We start from the raw sequence: 22,072 nt of genomic DNA, 5'->3' as shown, positions 1-22,072 counted from the left end.
TAGTCACTCTCCTCATAACATTTACAGAGTTTTAAAACGGAGAGAAGTTGAATGTTGGCATATATATGGCACACCATTTTTATTTTTCAATAATATCAGCATTCAATCACAGTCCTATACAATTTACCAAAACAACTGAGAGCATCATACAACTTTTTAGTAGTTCTTTTCTGCTTTACCCTCACCTCTCAATTTTGTTTCTTTCATAATGCATGAGATGTGCAAAGCCTAACGACTCCTTGCACATAGGGACAGCAAAAGACACAACCTCCAGTAGGAAATGGAAATGACGTAACATCTGATGTAATAACTTGTATCATTCTGAATAAATGTACTTATAGGATTCTTAGGGAGAGGTTTAAAAACAAAAATCCAATGTTCATTCCATATAGGAACTGAGTGAAGTTCAGATGGCAATTACTAAAAGGCATACCATGACAGCTGGTGCCCTCTTATAGGATGTCTCCTTAGTAGACTACAAAACAAAGCAGCAGTTCAAATTTCACACAGATGCTTCCAGCTTTAAAACTGCAAGTCATATTTTCCGTACTCTCAATGGGTAAATGTGGAAGTCTAGAAAAAACTACCACTATGTGCCAACAATAGTAGTGATTTCGAAAATCTGGAGCAGAGACCGAGCTCGATGATTCAATGCTGCAGCTGTCATGTTTGCCTTTTGAATCTGAACGTAATCAAACCCCTAACAGTGCATGGTGTGAGAAATTACTTCCCAAAACCATCTCGTTGTTTCCCATGTAAAATCACAATATATACTGGTTTAAAATCACGTACAGTCTACAATGTTATATAGAATCATTGGTAAGGAACAAGGTAAGACGGCAGCATGTAGCCTTAGGCTGACTGTGAATTCTAACTTGAACTGTTTGCATATGCTTAATATCATTGTTTAAAGCAGGGCATTTAGAAATATTGCCAATTTCACCTTAACTACTCACCTTACCACCTCCATTCTTGGATGCAATTCACATAGAAACACAAGCTAAATTACTCATTCCCTTAGATGCATTGATTGTACTCTTACAAGCTTCAGTTCCTCCACTGTAACAACCTGTTACTGTGATGGCTGCAAATAACAATAATCAAGAAAAATCAGTTGTCTTTTCATTATGCCTTATAACCTTTTTATTCTTTTCTCTCTCATAGTTACAGAGCTTGTTCACTGTCAGCTTGAAGTGCAAAAGGTTTTAACAGCTAAAGCCCTGTACACCAAGTTAAGATGATACCTCAGTGTATTGAGAAAAAAAGAATCCTCCGATTTATGTCAGAGAATAGAAAGATGACTGAAATAATAAGTAGTATATATACTTCGTGTTTAGAATTTTTATTGGGTAAGGAGACCACTACGTGCTGTACAGGTAAACCTGGCACTACCTATGATATATTTGTATTTGACCACAAAAGGTACTACAATTCAGACAGAAGTAAAGAGCCGAGTAACAGAAAAAGCTCAAAGAGACAGGGCTTAGCAATTTAATTTTTTAACTACCATTACCATGATTACTCTTTTGCATTATGTGATTCTGGCTATACTCATTTTGTTATACCTTCAGAGCTTCTCAGGGAAGCAACTCCACTTAGTTATTCTACTTCCCAAATCTCCAAAGAAATTGCACTTGTGCTGTTTTTCACTACACTTATTTAGCTGCTTGACTTTTCTCATCCTCAGAAAACATATGAGAGGTAAATTGGGGGTTCTCATTTAAATGCTGAGAAAGCATTTGGTCAACACTCTTAGGTGCATGGTTTGATTCTTAGGTTGCCCTGTGTGGAATTAAGAGTTCAACTCAATGATCCTCATGGGTTTCTACCAACTCAGGATATTCTATGATTCTAAAACCTCCAAACAAATATTCTTCTCAATCTGACCGTTCATATGATAAACTGAAGTCTGTATGTTGTAGGCCCTGAAAATAAGGTCTCTTCCCACACGTATGCTTAAGTATTCCATCAAATCAATACTCCTCCAGTGTAACAATGTCAGTCTATACCCTGTTGGAAAAGCCTTCTAAAATTAAATTGAAAAACTGAAAAGGTTTTAAACAGTTGATTTTTTCTTAAGAACTGTATTATCACTGTAAAGGTCTGTTCTTTAGGAAAAAAAAAAAAAAAAAAGGAAAAGGTTTTTCTCTACTGATTTCTGTAGTTTTCCAGCTTAACTTCTATGATAAGAAAACACCTTAAGGTAAGTGTTATAGAAAGATGAATATAGAAAAGATTCCCCTAAGTTTCCCCTTTGGACCAAAATATTATTGGAAATCAACCTGAAGCACAATAAATATATTGAAGTAGAAATCAACAGCAAATTGTATAGAAAAGCTTTTTTCTTGCTACGATTTTATTTCACAAGTATAGACAAGGGTCTTCTGCCTAATCACACCAATCTTTCTTTTTAATCAGTGTGACTTCTAACAATACATGGAATGGGAATGCTGCCTATTTGTAGCCTTACATCCCATTGCATAATGCTGGAAAATCAACTCTAGATCCCCTTTGAAATAATTAGGAAAAATGCCAGATGCCAAATTGTTGTTTGTTAATGGCTTAACAATCATTTATTGGCATCACAGTGAATTTGTCAGTGATTAACCTTGGTGTTTCTTGCTTATTTTGGGTGCCAAAGCATGTTCAAGTGGAAAACTTTTTATTATTACATTGAAAGAAAGATGTTAAGGAGAAAAACACCAGAGCATGGGAATATAAATGAGCTTGATAGGTTTAAACTGAAAAAAGTACAGATAGATGTCTCTAAAGGTTATCAGTTCAGACCACATTATATTCTTAAAAATCTGGACGCTTCTGTAGAGGTAATAGTCTTGTGAATAGTTTTTCTTAACATTTAATTCATTAAGCCTTCTGAATTAGATCCTCATTATGCAAAGTCATGATTCATTTACATGGTGACTTGTCCCACTGGAGAAAAGCTTTACACCAGTCTACCAAAAAAAAGTATTTGAAAATTTTGGAGAAGTATTTAAAAGTAAATAAATAATATTCTTAGTTGAATTTGTGCATTTTTTGACAAATGTTTCATCATAAATACTATGCTTTACAGTTGTAATTGAGGCAATTAATAAATCCATGATTTCTTTTAATCAAATGTGTTCTTGTTTGGATTGATAGTGTTCAAGAACAGACCTATCTGCCTGAAAAGTAGTCATTTCAATGCTTACATTCTAGAAATCCATTGTTCAAGGAAAAAAAAAAAAGAGTTTCTAGAAACTCTGTATAATAATAAAAAAAAACGTTACCCTCTTCAGAGAGGTGGTCCACAAATCCTTCAGGGTGAACTTAGAAACAACCAAAACTGTCATATGGGAATTGCTAAGTTCAAATGTGTGTCTGGATCTTGACTTGTTCAGAGCTTAAAGATGTGGAACAGGGCTGCAAATAGTCTAGTAAATACTCATATTTTCAAAAGAAATGAGGAGATCTCATTCTTTTCAGAACACAGGTAGTGGCAGAGATGATGACAACATCAAGGTTTTTGTACAAGAGCTTACTATGCAGTGAACTTCCTACAGTTTCTTATACAATAAGCAAGACCACCCAGGTTCAATTTGTCTCTCAGTCAGGAGGTCTCAAAGCCCTGTCCCCATGAGAAAGCCTGGTTGGGTTGGACACTGCTCAAGAGACTTGAGGTGTGGGTCATGGGAAAGCAGAGGAGAGGAAAGGTGGAAGAGAGAAGTGCACAACCCTAAACAGCACTCAAAGCAACCCAGAGGCACAACCTGCAGGCTAGAATAAAAGCGTGGGTGACAGCTCCAACCTCATTTTCATGGAGACAAGGAGGATACTGCAACTCCATCTGATGATAAGATGGATAAATTATATTTGGCATGAATGCCCCTGACATATCAGCTCGAGAGGGCCCAATATGGAGGGATGCTTTGTGTCTAGTTCCCTACTAGCTATGAGGCAGAGGACAGCTGTTCAGCTCAGAGTAGTTTGGGGCATGTGTGAAAAACAAAAACTGCAGCTGAAACAGCCTAGGGAGCTTTCAGGATTGAAAGAAAAGACGGTAAACGAAGGCATTCCTGAGATTAGGCAGTCCACAGGGAGAATGAAAAGTCTAGATAAAATCTACCCCATCAAGCCATTTGTTTTATGATACATTATACTTTTTTCTATAAGCTTTACTTATTATAATTAAATATATGCTGCATATCAGGAATCTTAAATATCTTTATCAAACAAAAAGTAGCTTAACATTCAGTTCTCATCTCAGCTTTACCAAATTACTTAAAATGTAAACACGCAGGACAAAAAAACAAAAAGCACATATGGAATCCTGCAGGAATTCAAATGTATTCAAATTTCATCTCACTGTGATTTTATGATTGCTTTTGAAATGGGCTGCTTTAATTACTTAACATCTGTTACCCAAAAACTAAAGGCATTGTTTCCCTGCGTCATAACAAAAAGCTGCCCTGTGTTGCTGAATTCAGCACACATGGAGCTAAACAAGGATAAAAACCATGCTGAACCTACAGGATTGAAAATTCACTCCAGTTTGAAATGTGCCTTTACCTTCTGGGCCTTTGAAACATCTTTTTCAGCAATGGCTAGATTGAGACATTGATTGATGCTTCATTTTTCTGTATACCAAACTGATGAAATCATTGGCAACATGACCAACAGTCAGCTGTGTTAGTCTCTTCTGAAGTTACAGAACTATGAGTTCCCTATATGGAATGCAGATATTTGTCTGACTTGTCGATGTATTCATTTACAGTATACCATTTTCTTTCTTTACAAGACCTCCAACTGGGCAAAAATTTATGCACTTCATTAATTTCATATGCACTGAATAGTCCCTCAACTTTACTATTCAGTATCTAGTGTTCAAGTCTCTTCAGGATTAGGCAATAAATATTAAACTGCATAAATTATCATAGATATGTATTGTGATATTTTCTAAAATAGTTCCTAGTAAATCAACATTTGTCGATAGTCACTTCTAGATTATCATCTAATTGACAAATTTATCCTCTGATTCAAAGGAAACTAACAGTAAAATAAAAAATAACCCTGTGTGGGCAGAACCCCTTGTTATGACTGTTATTACATATATATAGTGGACTCCACTTGCTATTCCAGTGGGGGGGGGGGGGGGGGGGAGGGGGAGTTTGGATGAAGTTTAGAATGAGAGTAATTGGTTGGAATGATGTAGCCAGAGTTTATTGGTGAAAGGGAGAGGGTTTCCCAAAAGTGAGTGTAAAACTCATGAGCGCAGGCAGAGAGCTATGAAAAGCCACTCTGATTACACAACCTAATCCTGATTCACCAACTGCATTTACAAGTCTGATCTTTATGCTCTTGGTGTAATATATGTAAAACACAGCTATATATGTAGTAAAACACTCCATGCATTTAGTATTTCTCATTATATCACTTATACAATTTTACCCTGTCTCTTCTGAAGGCTGTAGCTGAGACAAACAGTATACAAAAGAAATGCTAATGTAAGCACCTTTGGGAGAAGAAGGGAATGAAAGAAGTTGATATTAAATATTAATCATAAGAAGAGCACGTTATTTTAATTTGTGATGGCGTAGAAGACTGATCTAAACTTTCACACAGAGGTCCTTTTCTCATCAAGAGTCATCTTTTTAATTTATGATGGAGTTAAATTAAGCCAAATTTAAGGAAACTCTGGCTTAATGATACTCAATTTGGTAGATTTAACACACCTATTTTTCACTTCTTTCCTAAAGCTTAAGAACAACCAAAATAATATGTTTTATTAAAGTCTTTCAGTAAATTTGTTATCACAAAATCACAGAATGGTTTGGATTGGAAGAAGCGTTACTGGACCTCATGCTCACCGATGCAGATGACCTCGTGAAAGAGATCAAGATCGGAGGCAGTCTGGGCTGCAGCAACCAGGTTGAGTTCATGATCTCGAGGAATATGGGCCTGGCAAAGAGCAAAGTTGGGGCCTTAAACTTCAGAAGAGTGAATTCACAGTTCTTTAAAGAACTAATGGATGAGATCTTCTGGGACACTGTCCTTAGGGAACAGAGGACCTAAACAGAGCTGGCAACTCAGCACTTTTCTTAGAGGGCAACAGTTCTCCATCCCCATGTGTAAGAAATCAAGCAGGGAAGGAAGGAAACTGGCAGGGCTGAGCAAGGACCCGCTGGTAACAATGAGGTACAAGAAGGAAATGCACAGGCAGTAGAAGCAGGGACATGTGGCCTGGGAAGAGTACAGGGATGCTGTCCGGATGCTCAGGGTTGGGATCAGGAAAGCGAAGGCACAAATGGAACTTGGCAAGGGATGCAAAGAATAGCAAGTAGGGATTCTATAGGTACATTGGCCAGAAAAGAAAGGCCAAGGAGACTGTTGCCCCTCTGATAAATGAGAAGGAAGAACTGGTAACAACAGACATGGCGAAGGCTGAGGTACTCGACAACTTCTTTGCCTCAGACTTCTTTTGCCTCAGCCTGCCAGTCAGGCTTCCCATGTCTCTCCAGTCCCTAAACCTCTAGGGGGGATTGCAGGAGTACAGTCCCTCCCACTGTAAGTGAAGAGCAGGTTTGAGACCACGTGATGAAACTGAACAGGTACAAGTTTATGGGGCCTGATGCCATGCATCCCAGGGGCCAGAGTTGGCTGATGTAGTTGCCAAGCCTTTCTCCATCATATTTGAAAAGTCATGGCAGTCAGGCAAAGTACTCAGCAACTAGAAAAAGAGGAAACATCACTCCCATTTTTAGAAAGGGTAGAAAGAAAGATCCAGGGAGCTACAGACCAGTCAGCCTCACCTCTGTGTCTGGAAAGATCATGGAACAGATTCTCCTGGAAGCAATGTCAAGGCACATGCAAGACTAGGAGGTGATCCATGACAGCCAGCACGTCTTCACCAAGGGCAAATCATGCCTGACCAATCTGATTCCCTTCTATGATGGGGTGACTGCATCAGTCCACAAGGGCAAGACTGACCAAAGTCATCTACCTGGACTTCTTTAAGGCCTTCAACAAGGTCCCATATGAAATCCTGATCTCCAAATTGGAGAGAGATGGATTTGATGGGTGGACTATTCAGCGGATAAGGAATTGGGTGAAAGGCTACATCCAGAGAGTTGCGGTCAATGGCTCTTCGTCCAGGTGGAGGTCAGTGACAAGTGGTGTCCCTCAGGGGTCTGTCTTGGGACTGGTACTGTTTAATATCTTTATGAATGATATAGACAGTGGGACCGAGTGCACCCTCAGCAAGTTTACAGATGACACCAAGCTGAGTAGTGCAGTTAAAACAACAGAAGGAAGGGATGTCATCCAAAGGGACTTGGATAACCTTGAGAAGTGGGCATACTTGAACCTAATGAGGTTCAACAAGTCCAAGTGCAAGGTGCTACACGTGGGTTGGGGCAATCCCAGACATAAATAGAGACTGGGAGAAGAACTCATTGAGAACAGACCTGCAGAAAAGGACTTGGGCGCTCTGCTAAGTGTAAAGCTCAAGAGTGAGCAGTGCATACTTGCAGCCCAGAAGGACAACTGAATCCCAGGCTGCATTAACAGAGGCGTGGCCAGCAGGTCAAGGGAGGTGATTGCCCCCCTCTACTCTGCCTTCATGAGGCCCTGCTTGGAGTACTGTGTCCAGGTATTGGAGCCCCCAGCACAAGAAAGACGTGAACCTGTTAAAGCAGGTCCAGAGGAAGGTCAAAAGGATGATCAGAGGGCTGGAGCACCTCTGCTACGAAGAAAGGCTTAGAAAGCTGGGGATGTTCAGCCTGGAGAAGAGAAAGCTCTGCGGAACCTGTGTAAATTTGCAATCAATTTCTAAATAGGTCTAAAAAACAAAGATAACAGTCCCAGCTGCAATATTTTGTGGGTGATTCTATTCTTTTTTAACAAATCTTAATGTATCTTTTACCCTTTTCCAAGGGTAAAACTGGAAGAAAACGTATCTATCTCACAATTTGCACTTTGAGATTTTCAATATCATCTTACAAAACCCCACAACACACAACCATTAAACTTGAGAACATATAAACACTTTGAAGCAAAAGATCATAAAAATAGTACAAAAACATTAATATCCTCATCTCCAAAGTGATTCCAAATGTGTATACATCCATCAATTTTATTTAAAGTACCCAGGTTGCACAGTCCTCTTAGACTCTACAGCTTGCTCATCCATTCTACACAGCTGGATTAGGCTCATACACTGCCAGGTGAATTATATTATACCTTGAGTGGAATTCATCTCTTCAGAATCATTGTACTTCAAGCTTACAAAACTAATTATTGACAAGGAAATGCATAACCTGACTGAATTTAGTTGACTAAAACTACTTGAGTATTGAATATGTAACATACCTTTGTACTTTATAATGAGATATCTCATTATAAACAAAATGACTAGTTTGAAAACTATCTCTAAAAATTAAATACATTCAAACGACATTAAAATATCCTGCTGGCAATTATTAATGTTTAGAAAACAAACCAAATTAATGACGACATACTGAGTTCTCATCTTAATTACTTTCAATATTTATTCTGATATAGACAATATTCAGATTAGTTTGAATCCCGGTTTTTCACAGGATAGCAACTTATCTTCATCTAGTAGAAGGTGGTTTATACGAAGCCATGAAATTATTATTACCAATTCATATTAGGATACTTCTCTGCTACTTAATTACATTGAGCAATACTTTAAAAAATGCTTGTTCAATGCCCAGCTTTTGCAAAGAGAAGCATTTGGCTCCCTATATTCAAAGTGAGAGTGTTTGGGAATGCTGTTGACTGTTAAGCAGACTGTGGTGTAAGAGCCTGATCCTTCAAACCAGACATGGATTTACAGAAGAAAGGAAAGCTGAAGGCTGTTAGCACCTGTCTGCTATCTTTACTTCCTTAATGCAGTATGATGACCTCTTTCACACTCCCCCAGGCCATTGCACTACTAGCAGGGAGCTGAAGAGATGGTGTGACATTTAAAAAGCCAGGAAGTGTGTGCTCATTCTTATCAGCAGCCTTATACTGCAGTCATTTGTGCCTTAGAACCCAGTGAATGTGCCTTACAACCCAGTTCAGATCCCCTTTTTCATACCAGAGCTGTGTGTACCCCAGCTGCACAGATACAGCTGATGTGAAACTGCAGTGAGGTGCAAGACACTCCAAGCAATTATCAGGATCCATCACAATTAGCTTACTGGCAACATATACCGATTAGTAAAGTGATGTGCAAGATGAATGATGAATGGTGAATGAACGGCTGAAATATAAATAAATACACCAAGAGAAACAAGTAGAGCCCAAACCTCAACTTCCCCAGCTATACATGTTTCAATGGGATTACTTTAATTTAAGTCTAGACTGACTTTATGGATTGAAAATCCATTAAGGTTTGTAGGCATTAGATACGCTCCCAGAGTATGTCTTCCAGTTCAGTTTTGTCTGAAAGGAATCTAGTTTCCATGCTCCATAAAGCAAGAAAAAATACAGTACACGGATATGATATTTAGTACAAAAGCATACGTCTAATTTGAACTGAAATCCTGATGTAGATGTATTCACCAAAGAGTCATGGATGAATGTCCCACTCAGCAACTGCAGTAGTAGAGCAGCTTTTATGTCTATAAAATTAATTTTAATTATTATTTTTACTCACGTTATAATATTTCTTAGTATAGCATTATTCACTTATAGGTGGACGGGCAATGGGAACATTTGCCTAAAATCACAACAGACAGGCACTTGCAGGTTCCCAAGGTGCTTAAAGAAAACAATAACACCTCCTCAAAGTCCTATGGAAGGACCACAGGCATCTAAATCAGGGTAGTGTTGTTATTCCTACTGGGGTTATCTTTGGGCTATTTGAGCTGCTTGCTTCTGGGGAGCTATTATCTGTTTCAAGTGCAGGGTACCATCCCTGTTTTTCCCCCACTTTACTTTCTTCTGCCTGAGGTATCTCCTCTTTCTGCTCATGCTATTCAGTTTCTGAATTTGCTATTCTGATTCAGGTGCAGCTCAAGGCCAAGTATGTGCAACACAAAAGACTGTTGATCCCCCATCACTACTCCAACGAGCAATCTACGAGTTTCTTCAGCATATCAAAAATAGCCTGAAGTATGTGACTTTTACAGAATGCTAAAAGTCATGTCTAGTATGCCGCTTGTTTTTTTTAGAGAAATTTGGAAGCTGTGGGAACACGGAGAGAGAAGTTCTTCACTTATAAAGCCTGTATTTTTACACATTGTAAAAGTGGAATGAAAGGTTTTGAATTTTATTTGTAACAGTTATAAATGTTTCCCTGGGCATTCACTTTTAGAGAAGAGCTCTTTGATCCATTTACTGTATAGATCTAAATGTGCAGGACAATATCTCAATGATAAGCAATGGCTGTTAGAACAAATGCCTACTAAGACTAAGGTTCAAGAGTGAGTAGAAACCCTATATCTAACCAAACTGGTAAAAACTAGGAGAAGGCCAGCAATTCAGCTCTGTGATGGGACTCTTGTTCAGAGCCTCCTGTATTAGGGTAGTTTTGTGTTAATGTGATTAGAAAAAGCAGACATAAAATCCACTTGTAAAGAGTTGCTAAAAGCATTGCATCAGCTCTTTTCTTATATCCCTCCCACACAACAGTATGGGGATTCCTGGGAACTTCTAAAACTTGAGATATCCTTAATGCAAGGTTTGGTTCCCTTTTGAGGAGTAAATTATAAAATTCATGAGTTGAGATGATTACAACTGCACCAGGGATTCAGACAGTACCAGGAAACTAGAAACTGCGGCTACATGTTTCAAAAGGCCATGAACGTCATACCAGGCCCAGAGAGCTGACCTGCTGTCAGTGAACACCATCTCGTTACTTTAGCCAGGCCAGTGCTATTAATGCCACATTTCATTATTCCAGATTTTTGTTATAAATGGAAAACTAATTTTCAAAATAACTTGAGTGAAATTCTGTGACCCACGGATACCTAACAGACAACACATAATGATGATAATAGTCCTAACCAGTTTTGAAATATATTAGTTTATACACATATTAACCTCAATGTTAGGCCTTCTAAGGTTTATTTTTTATGCCTTAATGAATTCATTACAGTGACAAGCTATAATATACTGTATGTAATACACATCTGTATATTCTTTCTATCATTTTATAGTAATCATAAAGTGAAACTGTATTTTTTTGAAGATGGGTAAATAGAACATGGAAGCTCCTTCTCTGAAACTTTTAGCTATACAAAAAGAAAAAGTAAAAAATGACATATACTAAGTACCTTCTTTATCGTCATGATGTATGATTGCATCCTGTATCATATCAGCAAGATTGAAACGAACTCGATGATTCTTTCCATGTTTCACTTTTTTGACGTAACCCTCCCGTTTCTGGAAAGCTTTTTCTCGTTCATAATAAGCCTTTATTTGATCACAGCGCATCCGCTTCACCAGCCGCTGCCGCTGGCCGAGAGGGAGGGACTCCAGCAAGCACTGATCAATTTCCATCTCATGAGACCGAAAAACATTACATAGCTGGAAACAGCCTGGAAGATACGGAAGACAAACACATTTAGATAAGGCACCAGTGTGAGTTCACTTCTGATTCTAGTGTTCTACATTATATACACACTTAAATTGCCTTCAAATAGTAGATAGGTGCCCGAATTTCGCATTTCTTAGAACTATCAGCAGCCCAGATGAGTGAACTTCTCTCTCCTTGGTTTGATGGAAGAGCTTTTGAAGAGAGTGTAGGCTCAAGAAACTTTGGGCAGTTAAGAAATACCAGAATTAAGCATTGGTGTGCAACTTAGGCCTGCTTTTTTTTGCCCATTTTGCTAGATCTTTAATTACATCACCAAGGGGCTCCTATCTCACACAGGGCACTACCTGGGTAGTGTTGACTAAATGACCACTTTGTTTTCTCCTTGCTGCTTGACATGTCTCATCTACTGAATACCATTCTAACCCTGTTCTGAAGACAATAATTTCCTGACAGACTTTTGTAAAGCTCACATCATGCTAGCACACAAATGCTTCACAAATATGTACTTATTTTCTTAAAAAAAATAAGGATAAAGGAGCATTATTACCTACCTTCTGCATTGAAAATCTGAAAACACAAGCATTTTTAAATCACTGATTTTGGATATCCAGTTCAAGACATCTATGCTCTTTTCTTGAAGTTTTTTGTTTTATTTTGTTTTGCTTTACGGACGTAGTGCTCTATACACTATTAGGTAACACCATAATAAGATATTACCAAAGTGATAGTCCTATACCTGCATGCCAAGCAGCCCTACAAATGAGAACCCAGAATCTCACATTGGATTTTCTAAAACCGAGGAGCATACATTTATACATAACGTGCCCAGAATGTCTTGTTGAGAAACTCTAATACACAAGCAGGCACAGAAAACAGTTCGACAGATCGAGTTCAGTCAACTTATTTTAACATAACCTACCCTTTCTCTCCCTATATTTCTTCTCCTTTCTTAGCATGCCCTTCTAGTTACAAGAAAATTGTCAAACTAAAACTTTGGAAACAAGTATTGGCTTGCATTAAGCCAAAACACACACGCTTTTTGCATGTCAGAAGCCAACAACTCCTGTATAAAACAAAATCTTCTGGTTGACCTTTAACGATATGTTCCATTGCTGAGCATGTCAGAAAGGGCAAGGAAAGGAAAGGGTAACTCCATAAAGTGGCGGAAGATGGAACCTCATTCCCAGCTTCACTCCAAGGGATCAGAGCATTCAATCAAGTAGAAGATCTGCATTCAGATAATCCTCAGCCTGAGGCAGTTTGTGACTGCATCTCTTTTCTGTCACAGCATTAGGACAATCGAATAAGCAAACTCCAGATCTTCCCCATTAGAACTGTTATGTTTTGTGTAAAATATTTCAGTACCCATGCCATAAGCCCCCACAGTAACCTTTTGACCTGTAAAACTCTTAAGCTTATACTTTAATACACCTGAGTCTGGGTATAGTGCCTGCCAGCCAGGCTCACAGCCTCAAAGGGAAAACCAGCTTGCTGTCTTAAACCATGTTGACAATGCAAACTGAAAGGTTGGGAACAGTTAAGAGATTGTTCTTCTAAATGCCTTTCAATTTGTCATTGCTACTTCATGACTGTAACAGAAGACCAATTGCAGGAATTTTCCCCTTCTACTCCTATAGCAGCACCTAAGAGCACAGACAGCATTAGCTAAGATGCAGCAGACCACCGTTCTCATGCACAACCTTTGCACCTTGGTTTGGTGACCATGCATGTGGCCTCAGGCCTTAAATGGAAGAATACGGCATAGCAAAGATGAGCTCATACAGCCAGACTACAGTTTCAGGAAGGATGTGGCTGTCTTAGTGTCCTCTGCATCTCCACTGAGATGACCTTCAGCCTGTACGAGCGGCAGTCTATTTGCTCCATGAAGAGCTGGGTTGAGCTGCTTGACTGCCAGCACTGGCCTCACATAGTAATTTCCAGTGTGTGGCCAGAGTCAAACAGTTCAGGCAGATTAAGAAGAGATTCTTCATCAACTTGGGTGCTGGTCTGAGCTGAGAAGTGATGAGTTGCAGTTGGGATTCTTTCTCTCAGCACATCTGGAACCTGATGAATACCAGATCAGATCAATAAGTGACTATGGATATAATAGCTGCAGGTCAGCAGTCTTGGTTGGTAAAGCCTGGATTAAACAACATGGTATAGATGCAGACAAGGCAAACTTTTTGAATTCATCATTCAAATGTCTACCCAGTCATGAAATGTCCAATCCCAGTTTTAGAACCAGGCATATCCCTACCCTGACTGTGGTGTCCTAATGGGCATGGGGAACTACTGACAGCACGACACGGATTCCTGGATATTACCCTCAAAGGGCTGAACTCAAACCCAGGAAGGTTGTAGACATGCTTCTGGTGGAAATTCTGGGGATAACATAGTGCCACTTTGAGCAAGGGGTTAATAAGAAACATCGGATCTTGTGACCATGTCTTTGCTGACCTAATCTTGAAAACCCTCCATCAGTGGATTCTGCAGGTTCCCTGGATAACCTGTTCCAGTGTTGCACAGCTTTCTATCAAAAATGCCTTTTTTTACCGTCGCCATTGCACCTTGCTAATAATGTCGCTACCTAGCAGAGTTCAGCTTTGTCATTTCTGCTATTATCTTGGTAGCCCTCTGCTGCCCTCACTCCAGTTCCTCAACATCCATCTTATACTAGGGAGACCAAGACTGCAGACAGACTTGCAAGTGCAGCATCACTAGCCCCAAGAAGAAGGACACAATGATTTCCCTCAGCCTGCTAGCCACAGTCTTCCTAATGTACCCCAGTATTGTGGTTTGCCTGCTTTGCAACCAGAGCACAGGGTTGGCAGTCATTCAACTTTGTGTCCGCTGTAACCTCTGCATCCTCTTCAACAGGGCTGCAACTCAAACCGGTCACTTCCCAGCCAGTACCAATTCACAGGGTTGTTCTGTCTCAGGCATGAAGATATGTACTTGTTGAACTGCTCAGTTTGATGGCCCAATCCTCAGGATTAAGCTCTACCACGCAAAGTATGCCAACCAACCACTCTGCCCTAATTTAGCATTGCCAATAGCAGCAACAGCTTCATCTGTAAAGAAAACCTCCAGGAAAAAGCTGCTAAAATCCACAACTTTGTTAGGCAGATGTAAACTGTTACTGTTTATAGACTGACAACTTGGCTACAGCCAGGCTCAAAGAGAAGCTATTGGAGCCTCCTAAAGGCAACATGTGTGGTGAGTCTGTCCATCCTCTTTTCTTCCATGTATGAGAAAAACCATACAAACTAGCAGAGTGGACTCATACAAGAACCTCATAACAGACTCATTCAAGTAGAAGATTTTTGGAAAGGAAGATCTCAGCCAGAGCTCTTTCTGAATGCTCGTCAGGAGGCAGTATGATAATGTGAGAAAAGGTTTGCAGATATGTAGAAAGCCTGCCTTCTGAATCAATTTGCATACAAGTTTATAACTCATTATATAAAATACCACATTTGAAGATTAGCTCACATGTTTCTTCTTGCCTCGGTGTATGACAAATTACAGTTGTGTACAGTGATTTGATGATTTGATAAGGTCACTGTGACTGTCATGGCAGATTGCACTGGATAACTCATTAGCACTATCTTCATCAAAACACTGAAAAGGCTTCCTAGGATATGATTTATTTAATGAGATGCCCTGGACCAAAACAACTAAAATAAACATGATTGTTGGTGTATATCTGGTTTTAAAGTATGCATCTTTCATACAATCATACAACATAAAAGCCTCTATGAAAAACTGAAGTATCAAAACCAGAGATCCTTTATGTTATCACAATGGTTGTTAGCTAGCATAGGACAAAGGAAGTCTGTAAATACAGAAGGAAAAAAAAACTGTTTAAAGGATGCTTGCTAGTGTAGAGCTGCTTCACTGACTTCACCTTGAACCATTAGAAAGAAAAGAATCATTGCTACAAAAAAAAAAAAAAGTTGATGAAATTGTAGCAATTTACTCACAATTGGCCAGAGTGCCAATTACATTACACCACAAATTACAAGCTTGATCCTGCCTGTTCGAACAAGGGATTTCTGAGTAAAGAGGAACTGCTTGCTTTGAATTGTTACCGGTTCTCACTGTGAAGGTGAGAGAAGGAACATTTTGTGGCATTATAAGCACCAGCTCATGAGCATCATGAAGAGCCTGGGGAGGATGATGGGATATAAACAGAGAAGAAGAATGCAATTGCTACAGGTATTTTTCTCTATCCCCTAGAGGTGACTTGTGCCCAAGTAACTGTATGTCACATAGGAACAGCTGCAATACCTTTTTCCAGAAACAATAATGACACAGCTTTCCTATATATTTCCCGTTCTTATGGCTTTATCTCACTTTACTTTAGTCACTTGCTCTGGCATCTAAATTAGGGGTCCAGTCAGGACTAAAAATGCACCTTAGATGCTAATTCACATTGCCATTGGGTAAATATGTTCCTATCTGGATTGCATGTCAAGAGGCATTTCCAGAATGTGAAGCTGAGCACAGAACTGCCTATACACATTCACACAGAACAGTTTACCACTCTTCTCGTGCATACTGCATTTTCATTTTTCATGTGATATAAATATTTGTTATGGTGATTCCGAGAAAGAAGTACTAATGGACCCCGGGAATAATGTGCTTTGTAAAGTATGACAAGTTAAAAACCTTCTCTCTTCATTAAAAGCACACTCATAACCAAAATGCTGACATTCCTTACTGCAGCACGTATCTCAGATAAGGTGATACAGAATTATGGTGCACAATACTTTAAACTATGAATAAGAATGCTAATAAATACTAGGACATATTTATCCGTATTTAAGCAAACATTTGTCTTGATTTTGATGATATTTTAATGGAGGAATAATTAATCTTCTGAGTGTTTGAAGGACTGTGGTCTTTATAGCACAGAAACACAGTGCAGATGGATTAAAATTACTTGGAAAAATAGCAACCTGAGATTCTAAGAATGTATCTACTTGAGACTGCTACCCAAACAATGTTCTTTAAGCACGCTGTTCTCATTGAAGAAAAAAGGGTAAAAAAGAACATACACTGCGTTCTGCCTGGGTTCTCTGACACTTCAGCTCCAGAGTTTTGGTCTGTTTTTGTCATCACTACAATTAAACACCTAAATTCTCATTTAGATGCCCAAAGTTGTCCTGATCTTCAAAAAGATTAAATACTTGAGAATTTCATCCACTTCAGTATACTGTTGAAATAGATAAGCATTTATTAAATAAAAATTAGCGAAATCTTGATAAATACTGAATTACCGCATGACACTTTTAAAGACGGCTAGCTAAACATATTCCCAGTACTAACAAAGACATGTGGCAAAAGAATGCAGCGAGCAGCAAGTACTTTGATGCTTAAAGAACCAGATACATATACAGTGTAAATCAGTGCACCTGCTTCAAAAAGCTGCATTACTTTACATCTCAGGTTTGATAATAGAAATATGACCAGAAACTACAGGACTGACCCTTTCAGTAATGAACTTTGTTTTTATACACGATGACTTTACTATGCATTGTTAGTAGCGTGCAAATCGTAGAATCACAGAATCATTTAGGTTGGAAAAGATCCTTAAGATCATGAAGTCCAAACACCACCTAACACTACCAAGTCCACCACTAAACAGTGTCCCTAAGTGCTACATCCACACATCTCTGAAATATATCTGGCAATCACATATAATTAGAAATATTAATTTATGGTTATTTATGCAGCTGAACTGAATTCCACGTGAAATCAGTGATAAAAATGCAAAAGCCTAACTGATATAGTGGCGTCTGGACCACAGATCAATGCATTCGATTACAGGTGCACTCTTCAGAAATCAAACATTATTATGCATCATCTACGGATCTGCCAGTTTCAAAAAGAAATATTTATTATCCACAGAAGGGGCTACATTAGTTCAAATCCATCTCAAATTGCAATGTTAAGGTCGGTATCAAAATACTTGGGTTTGAAAATCCTTTGTTCAGTGCAGGGAAAATTACTTACCATGTGAACAGCCTCTCTGTTACATTTATTAAGCTCTAACTGAAACACAATGCTCTTAACCACTCAGCCCGATCTTAAGAGCTAAAGTATTTTCGTCAGGTCAGCAGCGCTGTGTTCAATGCAGCTGTGGGCTTATTCTTTTTATTTTTTTTTTTTTTTTTTGTTTCCCTTCCCAACCACAAGCAGATAATTATAATTTTAATAGAGCAGTATAAATGTAAACTACTTCTCTTGTAATGAATCTGAAGAATTCAATTAATGCCAAATCTGAGAATGAACTGCATAGCAGCAAAGGAGCTGATCTGGATCTCCTGTTCTTGGCTCTATGGAGCTTCTTTAGGATATACTTGCAAAGTTAGACTTCTTAAATGATATAAAGCTTTCCCATTTTCTGCTGAACACCCTACTCTCTCTCTGCTGAACAGCAATACTGATCATATTCAAGCAACCATCCTCTTGTAAAACCCTACTCTTGTACGCTGCTCTTCAAGAACCTTTTGATGTGACTAGACTGGTAAGCAGGAACTGCAATCAATCCAGCTGATACCAAGGAAAAGTTACTTATCAGACACTATTAATCAACTCTATAGCGTTTCTAATAGACTCTATTATCTATCTATCAGCAATTCAGTGAAGTTACAGCAGCATTCTCTACAAATTTATTATATTTAAATTGGAGAATCAACCAGTTTGGGATTTTGCCTTTGCAGTAACAGAAGAGCACCTGAATAATAAGGAATTAAATAAAACAGAGAGCTCTGCAGTGTCATTTGTGATTTACATCAGGTAGCAGTCTGTAACATACGGATATTGTATGTGCTAGGTAAAAGTCATTAACAGCATGTCAGCCTATTCAGTAAACATAACCAAACTGCCTGCCCATGCATCAGCCTTCAGTGTAATAAAACACAGGTTTCCAATACACACACAAGGGGTTCTTCCCGATTCTAGGAAAAAAAAATATTATTTTGTTTTGCCTGTCTTCAACTCACAGGTTTGAATGGTCTCAGAGGAAATGTGTATATTTGAGAGCAGCAGTCCTCATTGGTGGATCACATCCAGAAACAGAAGGAATGTAACCAAAATGAATAGGCACAATCTGGTTGTACTCAAACTATTAGTTTTGGTAACGCTGCTGTCTCCATATCCCCTCTACTGCTGTCATCCTTGTATGTTCCCTTGGAGGGTGAGATGAAGAAGGACTCTGGATTCCCACAAACAGTATGCCTCAAATACTTCAGGACACTGGTAGGGAGGGTCACTCAGGAGTCAGTCCTGAAGGACAGAAGGGTCCAGGAAGGCCGGACGCTCCTCAGGAAGGAAGTCCTAAAGGTGCAGGAGCAGGCTGTCCCTGTGTACTGTAAGATGGGCTTTCAGGGAACAAGATCGGCGTGGCTGAGCAGGGAACTTTTGCTGAGTGTTCAGGAGAAAAAGAGAGTTTATGTTCTGTGGAAGAAGGGGAGGCAACTCGGGGAGAGTACAAGGAAGCTGCCAGCATATGCAGAGAAAAAAAATCAGGAAGGCCAAAGCTCATCATGAGCTCAACCTAGCCACTATGGTTAAGGATAACAAAAAATGTTTTTATAAATACATTAATGGCAAGAGGATGGCCATGTAGAATCTCCATTCTTTACTGTACGTAGGGGAGAACATGACTACTGAGGATAAGGAAAAGGCTGAGGTTCTCAATGCCTTCTTTACATCTGTCTTTACTAGCCAGACCACTTATCCTTGGGATACTCAGCCTCCCAACCTGTAGGTCTGGGACAGGGAGAAGAAGAATACCCCCACAGTTCAGGTAGAAACAATTAAAGACCTGCTGCTCCACCTGGACTGTCACAAGTCCATGGGGCCAGATGGGATCCACCCAAGGGTGCTGAGGGAGTTAGCAGATGTGATTGCTGGGCCGCTTTCTATCATCTATCAGCAGTCATGGTCATCTGAGGAAGTCCGAGAATACTGGAGACTTGCTACTGTGATGCCCATCTATAAGAAGGGTCGTAAGAAGGACCTGGGGAACTACAAGCCTGTCAGCCTGACCTCGGTGCTAGGAAAGGTGATGGAACAGGTCATCTTGAATGCAATCACGCAATGTATGCAGGACAACCGGAGGATCAGGCTGGTTAACAGCTTAACTTGGTTAAGCTCAGAGCCCCTCACTACAAGAAGGACATCGAGGCCCTGGAGAATGTCCAGAGAAGGGCTACAAAGCTGGTGAAGGGCCAGGAACACAAGTCCTGGGAGGAGCGGCTGAGGGAACTAGCGTTGTTGTGTCTGGAGAAGAGGAGACTCAGGGGAGACCTCATTGCTCTCTACAGCTACCTGAAAGGAAGGTGTGGGGAGCTGGGGGTTGGCCTCTTCTCAACAGGTAACTAGTGATAGGACTAAAGGGAATGGCCTCAAGTTGCACCTGGGAGGTTTAGATTGGAAATGAGGAGACATTTCTTCTCAGAAAGAGCAGTCAGGCACTGGGACGGGTTGCCCAGGGAGGTGATGGAGTCACCATCCCTGGGGGTGTTCAAGGACAGGTTGGACTTGGTGCTTAGGGACATGGTTTAGCAGGTGACATTGGTGGTAGGGGTGGACCAGATGATCTTGAAGGTCTTTTCCAGCCTTAATGATTCTATGATTCTACTGCAAACAGCAGAACAGATCCTTTGAAGTTTTTCTACAAATGCTGCCTAACCACCTTATCTTTATTTCTGCTTACAGCAATGTAAGTGGTGCAAAGGGCAATTCTGCATGGCAGTATATTTCACTAGAGGAAGAACAAATTTCCTTGCAGTAGGATTTAATTTCCTAACAACATACTCAAGACTACTTTGTATCTTCTGTGACAAGAGATTTAATGATTATTAAGCAACCCAGATATTCACACAGTAGAAAAGCAGCACCATCAATTCTAACTATAATGGAAGAGTGTAGTATCAAACACTGTTCACTCATTTGGATAAATTATGTCATGATTAACATATTTGTGAAGACCTTTTCTTGAAACAGGGCAACAGGTTTGGAAGTTACGATGGGAACAAAAATTAAAAGATACACAGAGGTAGCATAATCACATAGACTTTGTTTCCTTTGGAAAAATCAAATAAAAATATGTCTATATGATTCCTGAAGATACATAGTATTATTCCCAAAGCAGCTAACTTTAATATTTTAATAGAAATAGTGTAAGTCCCCACGTTAGGGTAAGAAGAGAGAGCTCAAAGTAATCTGAAAGCAATAGTCATCCAATTCAATAATTGTATTGAGAGATTATTTTTTTTTAATATATAACTCTCTATATATACAACTTAGAAGAAAAACTAAATTGGCTGTCTGAGCTAATCCTTATAATCTTTTGTTCACTTTTGGATCTATGAATTTATGTCACTCATTATTTGGAATTTCCGGAAGCAAACAACGTATATTTTTAAGATTAATACAAAGCACTTAACTAGGCTTGTCACTTGCAAAGCCTTTGAGAAAATAGAACCATAGACCGATAGAATCGCCTGAGTTGAAAGGGACCCACAAGGATTACCAAGTCCTGCCATTGGCTCCACACAAATCCACCCAAAAATCAGACCATGTGTCTGAGAGCATTGTCCAAATGCTGCTTGAACTCCGGCAGGCTCGGTGCTGTGACCACTGCCCTGGGGAGCCTGTCCCAGTGCCCGACCACCCTCTGGGCGCAGAACCTTTCCCTAACACCCAGCCTGACCCTCCCCTGTCCCAGCTCCATGCCGTTCCCTCGGGTCCTGTCGCTGTCCCCAGAGAGCAGAGCTCAGCGCCTGCCCCTCCGCTCCCCTCGTGAGGGAGCTGCAGGCCGCCATGAGGCCTCCCCTCAGCCTGCTCTGCTCTGGGCTGAACAAACCAAGGGACCTCAGCTGCTCCTCATACCTCTTCCCATCTAGACCCTTCACTATCTTCATAGCCCTCCTTTAGACACTCTCTACAGCTTTATTTCTTTTACTGTGGTGCCCCAAAACTGCACATAGTACTCAAGGTGCAGCCACACCATCGCAGAGTAGAGTGGGACAATCGCTTCCCTTGACTGGCTAGCAATGCTATGCTTGATGCACCCCAAGGTACGGTTGGCCCTTCGGGCTGCCAGGGCGCACTGCTCACTCATATCCAATGTGAGATTGACTAAAACCCCTGATTACTTTCTGCAGGACTGCTCTCCAGCTTCTCATCCCCCTGTCTGTACGTATATCCAGGGTTGTGCCTTCCCAGGTGTAGAAATCGGCATTTGTTCATGTTAAACTTCAAGATTGGTGATTGCCCAAGCCCTATAATTTGTCAAGGTCTCTCTGCAAAGGCTCTCTACCCTTGATGGAGTCAAGGCCCCCTCGCAATTTAGTTTCATATGCAAACTTACTCAGTATATCTTCAAGTCCTACATCCAAGTCATTTATGAAAATAGAACTGGCCCTAAAATGGAGCCATGGGTAACCCCACTAGTGACTAGCCACCACTCTGATGTAACCTCATTTACGATAACCCATAAATACACTGTTGTTATTTAGTTATATTTTAATA

At 39.9% G+C, this 22,072-nt stretch overlaps 1 protein-coding gene across 5 annotated transcripts in view; it reads right to left on the bottom strand.

Moving 5' to 3' along the window:
* Positions 1–22,072, bottom strand: part of MYO16 (myosin XVI) — a 383,536-nt gene that overhangs the window by 276,263 nt on the left and 85,201 nt on the right. For all 5 annotated transcript variants that reach the window (XM_048077900.2, XM_048077901.2, XM_048077902.2 and 2 more), the window contains one exon: positions 11,265–11,528. In XM_048077900.2, coding sequence (XP_047933857.2) covers positions 11,265–11,490 — 226 coding nt within the window. In that variant the 5' untranslated portion in view covers positions 11,491–11,528. The remainder of the gene's footprint in view (positions 1–11,264; positions 11,529–22,072) is intronic.

Source organism: Anser cygnoides, chromosome 1, assembly GCF_040182565.1.
Source record: "Anser cygnoides isolate HZ-2024a breed goose chromosome 1, Taihu_goose_T2T_genome, whole genome shotgun sequence".
Taxonomy (NCBI): Eukaryota; Metazoa; Chordata; class Aves; order Anseriformes; family Anatidae; genus Anser; species Anser cygnoides.
This window is presented reverse-complemented; position numbering and strand designations above follow the sequence as displayed.